This window comes from Phodopus roborovskii, unplaced genomic scaffold, assembly GCF_943737965.1.
Source record: "Phodopus roborovskii unplaced genomic scaffold, PHOROB, whole genome shotgun sequence".
NCBI classification, from domain to species: Eukaryota; Metazoa; Chordata; class Mammalia; order Rodentia; family Cricetidae; genus Phodopus; species Phodopus roborovskii.
The window spans coordinates 25,701,340-25,713,802 of record NW_026126571.1 but is presented as its reverse complement, the minus strand read 5'-3'; the positions used below and the strand labels follow the sequence as shown (position 1 = coordinate 25,713,802).

Here is a 12,463-nt window from a genome sequence, read left to right as displayed (position 1 = left end):
TGCATGTACCATCACTGAGCTAGCCTGTACCACATGGGAGCACTAAAGGCTGAGGGCATTAGGGGACCCAACCCATAACTGTAGTGAACAGCCTTGAGAGAGCTGGGTGTGTCCACTACCTGGCTCGTAGCAGCAACTCCACTGGTTGTGAGGCCACTACACCCATTGCATCTCCTTAGCTTTCAGAGGAAATGGTAACGCTGCTATCTAAGCAGCTGCACTTCTCATACTTAAATGGGGGGGGAGGGGAGAAATACAACTAGATTGCTTAAACAATTTGTATACTTTTGTTGCTGAGACTTAATAAATTGCTCCCAAGTCATCAATTCACTGGAAGGGCACAGGAAGTTAACTAATGTTAACCGAGCAGGACACAGGTAAACTCAGACTTCAGTTTTCATGGAGTGTATGAAATCACAAAAGTGCAGGCTAGGGAAACAGTGAAAAACATGTACAAAGAGGGGCCAGCCACATGCCAGAGCTACAAGGAAGGGTTTTGTGACCCTGCTGGGGAAGTTAATTCTAATGAAATTTGGGATGAGGCGATGGCTCATGGCTGTGCAGACTTAAGGACCGGGGTGTGGATGCCCACCTGTAATTCCAGCACTGAGAGTCAAAGATTAGGTTCCCCAGATCAAACTAGGTAGCCAGATAGCCTTATAGATAAACTCTGGGTTCAACTGAGAGACCCTGACAGTTGCTACACATTTGCTATGCAAATAAAACCTAGTTGTTACATTGTATAACTGTGTAAGAACAAAAAAAAAAAAAAAAAAAAAAAGGGCTTAATTCTACAGCTGAAGATATCAACCAATCAAGTCCTGCTTTCTACTCCCTTCAAAAATAAAGCTACCATTTCTGTCACCTAAAGCCAAACTCATACCTAGACCTACTTTATGCATAACTGACTTGTTTTACATCTGAAAAACAAGCAAATAGTTTCTTGCATTTAGCCCAACTAGGGACTGTCCACAGGAAATACTGTAAAGGCACCATTAGCATTCCACCTGGGTTTTGTTGTTGTTTTAAGTACACTCAATGACAGTGGGTAAAAGCTAGGAGCACTCAAACGCTGAATCAATCTATCAATCTATCAATCAATCTATCTATGTATCTATCTATCTATCTATCTATCTATCTCTACTACCCCTCACCCTTTATATCTATCTATGTATCTATGTATCTATCTATGTATCTATCTATCTCTATCTATCTCTACTACCCCTCACCCTTTATATCTATCTATGTATCTATATATCTATCTATCTATCTATCTATCTATCTATCTATCTATCTATCTATCTCTACTACCTTCACCCTTTATATCTATCTTGTCTGTCTGTCTATCTCTACTACCCTCCCCAAACCCTTAATTTTTTTTTTTTATCATTTTTTCAAGACAGGTTTTCTGTGTAGATGTGGCTTTCCTGGTACTCGTTCTGTAGATCAGGCTAACCTCAAACTCAGAGATCCTCCTGCCCCTGCCTCCTAAGTGCTGGGATTAAAGGCGTGTGGCACCACCACCCAGCTGGTTTCTATCTCTGAAAGCATGGGAAAGCCTTCATGTCCTTTGACTAACCAAGGTTCTTTGTATAAGCTTCTGTTAAAGAAACACAAATTGTGTCATTTTACTTATTGTGTGGACACAATAAGCTAGGAATAACTTACATGTCAAATAAGTGAACATAAATGGTTATGATTTGGTGGTACCAAATATCTGCCTCTGTGTCGAGGAGATGGCTGAGTAAAACCATAAGGACTAGAGTTTGAACCCCCAGCACTCACATAAAAAGCCAGGGACAGTTACATGTGCCTATAACCCCATATTAGAAGGTAGAGACAGGTGGGGATCACCAGACACACTGCCTGGCCAGCTTATCCAAACAGCAAGCTTCCAGTTCAGTGAGAGACCCTGTCCCAAGGCAAAAAATAAGGCAGCAATGGAAAAGATAGCTGAGATCCTGTCTATGTGCACACAGCAAACCAAACCAGCCCAGTGTCTGTGCAATGGCATTCACATGGAGGTAAAGGCAACCATATTTCATCCTATACCACACAGTGAAAGAGGCAGCCGCAGACAATGTGTTTTAGGCTTTCTGGAAACGCATTTTTCCAGCCCAGTTGGAAGAACTATGAAGGCAGGAAGAAGTGAGTATGGGCACATTAAATTCTCAATGCAGAATTCCCACAGTCTAAGTTTTCTCTCTCTCCTCTCCCCCCTCCCTCCTTCCCTCTGTCTCTCTCTCTTGTGAGTGAGCATGTGTCAGCGGATAGGGCATACCTCAGTACAGGTGCCCACAGAAGAGGGTGTCAGAACCTGAAGCCTCAGTTAAAGGCCACTGTGGGTGCTGGGCACTCAACTGAGGTCCTCCACAACAGCAGTATATGCTCCTAACTGTGAGCCATCTCAGCCTGTCAAATATTGATTAGCAAAAGCTCTAAAACTAGCAAGGCAGTGAAGACTTTCATACTTCATTGTCCCATGCCTGTTCCTGAATCACTTACTGATTTTAGCTGGATTTCCTTTCCTGGATTTGGCTGTCTGTTCTGTATGTAAGGGCTGTTTCTCTGTTTTGCATTTTTATTTAATTTACACACAACAGAGTTTACCTTCTGTTGCCCAGTTTGATGGGTCGACACATGCATACTCAAGTTGTCTATCACCACAATGAAGTCTCAGAGCAGTCATCACTCTCCCTGAGTCCCCTCAAACAGTTTGCTTGTCCCTGTAGTTCTGCCTTTTCCAGAATTATATGTAAATGGACCCATACAGCTTGGGGACTTCCTTTTGACTGACATTTGTCAGTGGTTTCTAATATGCAGGCTCACTGCTCAGAGGATCAAACTTTATCTGCATGAAGGGCATATGGGGTGGGTACCAATAAAAATGACATTTTCTTTGGGAGAGGGTATGCTGTTTCATGTCTCATGGACAGATACCCAGAAGTGGAATCTATATGTTGTATGTAAAGTGTATTAAATCTTTTTTTAAAGGAGCTTTTAAAAACATGAAACAAAGACTCTCACAGACTGTTTACTGGAGAAATCTGTGAGCATCCAAGTCTGGTAACCTCTGTTTTAAAGCAACAACCCAAGGTTGGGGCACATGGCTCAGTTGATAGAATGTTTGGATCCTGGGCACCCATAAAAACAGCCCTGAGCTAGGAAGAGCAGAGTCAGGAGGATTCCTGAAACTCACTGGCCAAGCAGCCCACTGAGCCAGTAAGCTGGTCAGTGTCACCTATTCAGAAAATAAAGCAGGTGTGGCTGAGGAGACACAGACATGAGCCTGTGGCCTCCATGGACACATATGCATGAGTTCCCTGTGTCTAATATAAAGTTGCTTCAGCACATCAAACCCAGAGCCTGCAGAGCACACAGCGATCTCTTATGATGGGCACCAGCGGCTCACATCTACACAATGAATGCTTAGTTGACAACACAGAACTCCACTTCCCTGCTGCCTCTTCAGCTTTGTCTGGCCAAGTTCTGAGAATGTAATATAGGCAAAGAGAAAAAGGAAAAAAAAAAAAAAAATCCCATAGCAACCAACAGAAAGACTTTACTGTGCCTTCCTGTCCTCAATGGCCAGGTGAAAGACGTGGCTTTTAAGAGCAGTAAACATGGTGATGAGCCAGAGGAAGTAGTAAGTCAAGACCTCAGAGGCGCCCGGATGTTGTGCAGCTTTGCTTCTTCACAGACTGATTATTTCTGGAGTGAGGTGGTCTAACCACATTTAAACACCTGCTACTGTCACACGGTCATCTAACCCGAACCCGGCCTGTCACTTTTGCTTTCTTGTATAATCAGGAGAGCCACAGATGCAGAACAGTACCTTAATCGAAGCTCCTGCAAACCGAGAGAGCTGTTTGATGTGTTGGCCCTGCTTGCCGATGATGGCACCAACTGACAGGGCGGGAATAAACAGGTGCACAGTCTCCGTTTCCGACTGCTGTAAGAGAAGAAAGCCAGGGCATGAATGCTCATTGGCTACCAAAGAAAGTGTTGACACCTCACCTTGTGATGAGCATGTTCTCGCCCCAGCAGGGGTACTAGGAGTGAAAGTGCAATGAATCGACCGTCATTAAACGTCCTCCTACACTTTCAAATGTCACTGAGTTAAAATGCTCTGCCTCTGTTTATTATATATTTAAGTCACAGAGCCTATATCCAAGGTGTCCTGGACTACACATCACAACCTAGACAGCAGCAAAGGATACAGATGGCTGGTTTTAGGCAGGTCATCCAGCCCACCAGTCTGCCTTTCTTCCTTTCCAGAACCGAGGACCAAACCCAGGGCTTATGCTTGCTAGTCAGGCACTCTTCCACTGAGCTAAATCCCTAACCCCAGGCTTTTTTTTTTCTTTGTTTTGTTGTCCGAGACAAGGTTTCTCTATACACCAGTCCTGGCTGTCCTGGAATTAGCTCTGTAGACCAGGCTGGCCTCAAACTCACAGCAATCTACCTGCCTCTGCCTCCCCAGTGCTGGGATTAAGTGTGTGCACCACCGCCGCCGCCCAGCAGGCTTTTATTTCTGAAACACAGAGGGTAAACAACTCTAAGGGGAAAATTCCTACCTATGTACAAACCATACAAAACACCATCATCATCCCGCACTTGCCATACATAACAACACAGTACTAAGAGGGAAACCATTTAAAGTAAAACTTTAAAGAAAGGGAAAAAAAAAAAAAAAAAAAACCCACTGTAAGTAAGACCCTTCCTCCCATGCACTTCCGTGCCCTCCTTGGCATCCTATGTATGATCAGAAACCATTCTGAAAGCTAAATTCTGAGAGGAAATGCACACATGGCCTTATCTGTGCACTTCATTCCCTCTGCCTCACCCTGGTCACGTGTGCCCCCCCCCCTCCAGGGTCTTTTCTCGGTCATTACAGCAGGGCTGAAGGACACAGTCACTCAGAGTCAGCTCAGTGACCGAATTTCTCACAAGGCCGTTCCTAGGTGCAATACCAGTGATGATGAGACTTCTAAAGCAGCAGCATCCCTGCCCGTGCCTTACTCCCTATTTCCCCTTACATCAGGAAGTGTGTTCCAGGGAGATTTGAACCACTGTCAGGGGTTTGAATGAAAATGGCCCCTAAAGACTCATAGGGAGTGGCACTCTTAGGAGGTGTGGCCTTGTTGGAGGAAGTGTGTCAGTGGGGGTAGGTTCTGAGGTTTCAGAAGCCTAACCCAGGCCCAGTGGCATTTTCTCTTCAGCCACCTCTCCAGGCCATGTCTGCCTGCAGCCACCATGCTTCCCGCCATGACAATAAGGGACTAATCCTCTGAACCTGTAAAGTAGCCCCCACTAAATGCTTTCTTCTGTAAGAATTGGTGTGGTCATGGTATCTCTCCATAGCAACAGAAACCTAACTGAGCCACCAAAAGGGTCTAGGGGAAAAGGACACAGGTACCATGTTGGGCCATGAAGATGTCAGAAGAGTCCAAGAAGGTAAAATGCAGGAGGAAGACCAGGCTTCAGGGAGCTGCTAATTTGGAATTAGGGTCTAGGCCCTCCCTCTTGTCTCTAGGTTAAGGGAGTAAGTATCCCTTCATGGGAAATGTGCTCCCAAAACCCTTTTGTGCACCAGGGATACATCCTGGTTCCACTGTCAGAGGTCCCTTAAACTGCTCAGGCCTTCTAACTGAGACCCATGTTCAGGGAGTCTGGGTCGGTCCAATGCTGGTTTCCCGGCTATCAGTCTGGGGTCCATGAGCTCCCCCTTGTTCAGGTCAGCTGTCTCTGTGGGTTTCTGTAGCCTGGTCTTGACCCCTTTTCTTATCACTCCTCCCTCTCTGCAACTGGATTCTAGAAGTTTGGCTCAGTGATTAGCTGTGGGTGTGTCTGCTTCTGTTTCCAACAGTTACTATATAAAGGCTCTAGGATGGCTTATTAGTCAGTTATCAATATCACAAGTAGCACAAACCTTGAGATGGACAATTAATGGGACCACCTGAAACTAAGAAGCTTCTGTAAGGCAAAGGACACAGTCAACAAGACCAAACGGCAGCCCACAGACTGGGAAAAGATCTTTGCCAACCCTACAGCTGACACAGGGCTGATCTCCAAGATATACAAACTCAAGAAACTAGTCACTAAAACACCAAATAACACTATTAAAAACTGGGGTACAGAACTGAAGAAAGAATTCTCAATAGATGAATCCAAAATGGCTGAAAGACACTTAAAATGGCCTCAACATCCTTAGCCACCAAGGAAATACAAATCAAGGCAACTCTGAGATACCATCTTACTCCTGTCAAAATGGCTAAAATCTGAAACACCAATGACAGCTTATGCTGGAGAGGATGTGGAGAAAGGGGAACACTCCTCCACATGCACAGCCATTTTGGAGATCAGTATGGCGGTTCCTCATGAAAATGGAAATCAGGCTACCACAGCAATTTCAATCTTGGGCATACCCAAAAGATGCACATCCATGCAATAAAGACATCTGTTCAACTATGTTCACAGCAACATTATTTGTAATAGCAAGAACCTGGAAGCAACCTACATGCCCCTCAACTGAAGAATGAATAAAGAAGATGTGACACATTTACACAATGGAATACTATTTAGCGGGGAAAAAAAATAATGGAATCTTGAAATTCGCAGGCAAAAGGATGCAACTTGAAGAAACATCCTGAGTGAGGTAACCCAGTCACAAAAAGAGGAACATGGTATGTACTCACTCATAGATGGATTTTGGACATAGAGCAAAGGATCACCAGCCTATAATTCACACCGCCAGAGAAACTTGGATACAAGGAGGATTCATAAACGGTCCCTCACAGAAGGGGAACGGAACAAGAGCTCCTGAGCATATTTGGGGGGGCAGTGAGTAGAGAGGGAGTTAGGAGAAAGAAAAGAACATGTGGGACCAGGAAGGTTGAGTCAGGGGACGAAGAGGAGAGCAAAAAAAGAGATACCATAATAGAGGGAGCCATTATAGGTTTGAAGAGAAAACTGACTCTAGAGAAATGTCCAAGAGATCTACAAGGATGATACCAACTAACATTCTGAGCAAAAGTAGAGAGGCTACCTTAAATGCCCTTCCCTGATAATAAGATGGAAAAGGGATTCTTTGCAGGAAATGGCTAAAATGACTGATACAACACACAGCAGCAGCGAAGTGTGACCTGTGAGGAGTCTGCTGGTCTGAATGTCCTGTGATCTGATGGAAGCAGCAGCTTGGGGACCTGCCCAACAGAACAAGCCAAACTTGAAGCAACTATGCTTTCCATACAGGAGATGGTACCCCAGATCAATGGTCAGTATGCTCACTCTTGGCGACAGCATCTTCAGTGACTCATTGGCTGTGTGAAGCTGGATGAGGTCGTTTCTGAACATCACCCAGCTCCCCCGGCTCCTTCCATTCCCACCAGCCATCTTGCTGGCCATAAATTATTTCACAAAGGAATTTTCCTCTGAAGACACAGGCAGCTTGTGGAAATGTCTGTCCACTTGACCGTCTGGTACAGCGTGTTCTCATATGGAATTCAGCACAAGAAGCCATGGTCTCAGGATCTGAACCAGATAAGCACAGGATTCCATTTTGAATAGCATTTTGAATAGCAGACCTACGTAGACAGGAGGGGAAAGCCTCTTCTACCTACAGATTTAATTAGCCTCTGAGATTTAAAAAAGCCCTTCTCAGCTTCATCCTGACATGCTTCTTGAGTTTATTCACCCTGACATGCTTCTTGAGTTTATGTTCACGGTCCTGAATGCGTAGGAGACCCTTTCCTGGACACACTCTTTGAGGGTGAAGGCTAGTCACAGGACACAAGCTGCTTCCCAGTGGACCGCTGCCAGATGCCTATGGCAAAGCTTCCTTCGGACTCTTGGCAAGCTCTCTGCTGTTTCTTGAAATAACGAGAACAAAGCTGTGAGGCCGAAAGCTTGCGTAACTGGCCAAGTCTGCCAGCGAATAATTCCTAATCACCCGCTATCGAGAAGATACAAGCAACAGCAAACAGTGAGGTTAAGTGTATTTACTTTGCAGGGAACAAAATCTCAGGCATCACAAAGGCACGGAGACGTGCCTGGCAGCCAAGAGATCAGCCTCCAGGAACCTGGCAGGGTGCCAGGGTTTTCCTTTGGCGTGTAAGATAGGTACTTGGGGGAGGGAGGGGTACTTTTTAAGTAGATTTGGGTCTGGAACTAAAACCAAGTTTACTCAACTCTATGACCTAAACAAAACACTGAAACTTTTTTTTTTTTAAAGGAAGTAAACCAAGGCTTCATATGGTGCAGTGATTTATTTTCTTAGAAATGTTTACTGCACCCATGATGAAATTCTTAAGGACAAAGAGACACTACCTGAACTGAGAACAGGGCAGCAACTCAGTCTGTTCCTTGGAGGCTCTGCCTCTGCTCACCTATAAAGAACTGGATCATCTTTCTCCGCATTGCACCAGAAAGCTAGCCACTTCAAGGTTACACTGTCATCTTGGAGCCTTCAGACAAGAGTGTAAAGAAGCTACCAGAAGTGTAAAGGCAGAACCCACAGGTTTATTCCTGCCAACCCAACTGCAAGCAGCCAACATGGCCAGCTAAGGCTGTGCACACACTTCGTCAGCCCCAGCCCTTGCCTGGCTCACTGGCTGCCAATTCTTCCTTCCCCACTGTTCAGGCACTTCTGAAAGGAGCATTTCCTGTCATTTATAAACCAGGGGCTTGCCAATTAAGTACTGAGTCAGCCAGCTGCCAGGCAGGACTAGAGACTTTCTGAAATCTGCTGGAAGATGCAGTGCTTGGCTGTTTGGAGAAATCAACTTCACAGGTTCTAGGAGAGAGAATACTTTGGAAGGGTGAGTGGGGGGGGAGTGAGTGGGGAGGGTGAGTGGTGAGTGAGGGGTGAGTGGGGGGTGGGTGAGTGAGTGTGGGGGTGAGTGGGGGGTGAGTGGGGGGTGGGTGAGTGAGTAGTGAGTGAGTGTGGGGTGAGTGAGTGTGGGGGTGAGTGTGGGGTGAGTGGGGGGTGGGTGAGTGAGTGTGGGGGTGAGTGTGGGGTGAGTGAGTGGGGGGTGAGTTTGGGGGTGAGTGAGTGGGGGGTGAGTTTGGGGGTGAGTGAGTGGGGGGTGAGTTTGGGGGTGAGTGAGTGGGGGGTGAGTAGGTAGAATTCTGGAATGGAAAGAGGCAAGAAGTTTATCCACGGACAGTTATAGTGGCAGTGGCGGAGGTGTTATACCCCCAAAACTTCTTGGGACTGGGGAGATGTTTTACACAGTAAAGTTTAAAACCTGAGTTTGGATCCCCAGCACTTATGGAAAATCCAGGCATAGCAGTGTGCTTCTATACAGGTGAGCTCCAGACACAGTGAGAGAGAGCTCTGTGGGTCAAAGTGCTAGCTGTACAAACATGATTGTCTCAGAAAATGTGGGTGTCTAGACTGACCTTCAGGTGAATTCCACACTTGAGCTGTGGTGTATGTACATGCGATGCACATATAGACACACATCATACAAATAAATACAAACACACACACAAAGATAAGGGAGTAAGCAATAGAGGAAGATCCACGATATCAATGTCCTTCCTCCACATGGACACTGATGCATGTGCACCCCACAAACACACATGCACACCCACAGAAACATGTACATATGTACACACACATTCAAACTCCTTAGTGAGCAATGTGCACAATAAAAGCATTGATTTATTCTTTACCCCACAGGATATCAAAGATTAAGATGATTTTAATAAGCAATTGGAATTCTCTGAGACAGCTAATACCAACATCCCCCCTCCCCTGCTTTGGGGCTGGGCATCAAACTCAGAACCTTGTACAATAAAGAACTCTACCACTAAGCTGCTCCCTAGCCAGAACAGAAAGCTTCTTATCACAAGTATGGTCACCCAAATGTGGCAGGATATAACTATTCCCAGAGCAAATACCTGAGAACCCTGGAACCAACCCCAGTTTTTAAAAATGACAACACAGGCCCGCACCAGCATATTCTTCAACAAGGTAAAAACAAAAGGCAGGAGAATGCTGAGTGTTGGGTAGAACACACACTTTGTATGAGCACAGCCCTGAGTCCCATCCCCTCACAACACAAAACTAAACACAGTACTGCACACCTGTGACCCCAGCCCTTCAGAGAAAGAAGCTGGGGATCAGAAGTTCAGGATCATCACTGGAACAATGTGACTTTGACCTTGTCTCAGAGGGAAGAAAAAAAAAAAAAAAAAAAAAAAAAAGGCACAAAGAAACTGGTAAATTGCCCTTAAAAATCACATTTCCAGGGTTGGAGAGATGGCTTTGCAGTTGAGAGCACTGGCTGCTTTTCCAGAGGACCTGGGTTCAAGTCCCAGCACTCACATGGCGGGCGTTTCATAATCCTCTATAAGTACAGTTCCAGGGGCTGCAATGTCTTCTGGCCCTCTCAGGCACTGTACACATGAAGTACACAGACATATGCAGGCCAAACACCCATAAAATAATAAAATAATTTCAAAAACTTAAATCAAACATGTTTCCCAAAGCAGTGTCCAACCAGACATAAATATTAGGGGCACAGTTACACACACTACTTCCTGCCTTCAAGATGCCCAGTGGGTACCTCAGGCCACCGGTCCTTCAAAACCCTACATGTACTATGAGTTTCCTATAGACACCTTCCTGATAAGCTAGAGCAATAACATAATAAAAACGCTGTATAAAAGAACTCTCTCTCCTTAATAAATACTTTAGGCAGTGGTCAATTGTGGATTAACTTGAACCACAGCTGAGGGATTAGCACATCAGTAATTTGGATTTCTCAGACAGCTATGTGAAAGAGAAGTTTATCTAAGTGGTTTCCACTGACACAGTTCTGAGATGTTTCTCAGAACACCTGTCTATGCTCTGTGTGTCAATAAAAATAACCCACAGCCATAGAGGCTGCAATAGGAAACTTCCTCCCCTAGAATTATGTCTCTTTTCTTTCTGAAAAACCTCAAAGGCTGGCTTTTTTCCTCCAGGTTCCCGAGTTTCCTTTAAGATGTAAAAAGGCTAAGTCCACCTAGACTGCCATGAATGGCTGCTCCAACATCTATTTTCATATTCATGTTTAATGGATACACTGTGGCCCCTTAGAAAGAATGTTTCCCAGCCTCCCTTGCAGCTAGACAAGACTGGGTATTATTTTCCAGCTAATATGGTGCCAGTCAAGGGTTAAATGCTCAACTTATGCTTCAGACGCTGCCCTTAGAGATACTGTCACCATTTATGGCTACACTGAAAACCAATGGCTAGAGTCTGAGTAAATAATTACCTTGGGCTGGAGAACAATGGTGTAAAACAGATGGAATAATAGTCTTAAAGTATAGTAGGCTCACCACCAGCCTTGAACAGTCTACTCTTGAGCTCTTCTTGTGAAAGGAAAACATTTAAGCTGCCCCTATAGCCCCAGAATATACAGGCAAACATGATCTTCATCTACACAGCATACCAAAATAGATTCAGAAGAGTGAGAACAGACACATGGCAGCATCCCACAGACATTTTTTGGCTTGACTGATGCCTAGAGTTTGAATGACAGATGCTCTAAAGATAAAAGGGTAAGGGCGTTTTTTGTTTTCTAAACTGTTCCCTAAAATAAAACACAGAACAGGGTAGAAAGAGAAACACATCCGTGGGAGTGTTTATGCTCTCCTCAAATCTTTTCTCACATGCACTGGGGTGAAAAGAAAATATTCTTTCCATCAGCAATTACGTCCCCTCTCCTGCCCAGTAAACATTCTTGTGGAACAGCTCTTGACAATGAGTGAGCAGCAAGCAATCTCCTGTCCACATTCACAAAGCAGTGGCTGCAAGCTCTGTCCTCTCCCACTGAGACTGGATTCATGAAAGTGGTGCACAGGTCCCCACCTGGTTACTACACAGGGCAGCTGCCTCCAGTGTTCCCTGAGGAGCTTTCAACAGGAAGCTGTGCAGGGTCCTTCCCTGGGGTTGCATCCAGCCAGCCTGGGGTAATTATAATGTAACCACAGGAAAGCTAGCTTCCCCTCAGGCAGGCAGATATTAGTGCTGAACTCCACAGCAAACTGCATTGAATGAGTGAGAAAGGGCCAGCCAGGGCCAGGAGAGCCCATGGGGCAGTACACAAAGGAAGGCTGCAAAAGTGAAGGGGACCCAAAAGGGGAAGGGGAGGACAACCTTCACCCGGAGAGCCACTTTAATTTCCTGTTGACTTTAACAGGGCTGATAAAAACAAAATGTTTATTCCTTTTTAAATTATTATTTTATTCTAGGTGTGTGTTTTGCCTATATGTATACTTGGGGACCGTATGCATGCCTGGTGCTTGTGGAAGCCAGAAGGGTGTCAGGTCCCCTGGAACTGGAGTTACAGGCACTCATGACCTGGGAATTGAACCTGGATCCTCTGGTAGAGCAGCCAGTATCCTTAACCACTGAACCATCTTTCCAGCTCCCTAAAACCAATGTTTCTCAAAGACACCTCCAATGAGA

General features: G+C 45.3%; 1 protein-coding gene across 2 annotated transcripts in view; it reads right to left on the bottom strand.

Annotated features, from left to right (window-relative positions):
• The window catches only part of Igf2bp3 (insulin like growth factor 2 mRNA binding protein 3), a 127,057-nt gene that overhangs the window by 5,061 nt on the left and 109,533 nt on the right, over positions 1-12,463 (bottom strand). For both annotated transcript variants that reach the window (XM_051202872.1, XM_051202873.1), the window contains exon 11: positions 3,836-3,952. In XM_051202872.1, coding sequence (XP_051058829.1) covers positions 3,836-3,952 — 117 coding nt within the window. The remainder of the gene's footprint in view (positions 1-3,835; positions 3,953-12,463) is intronic.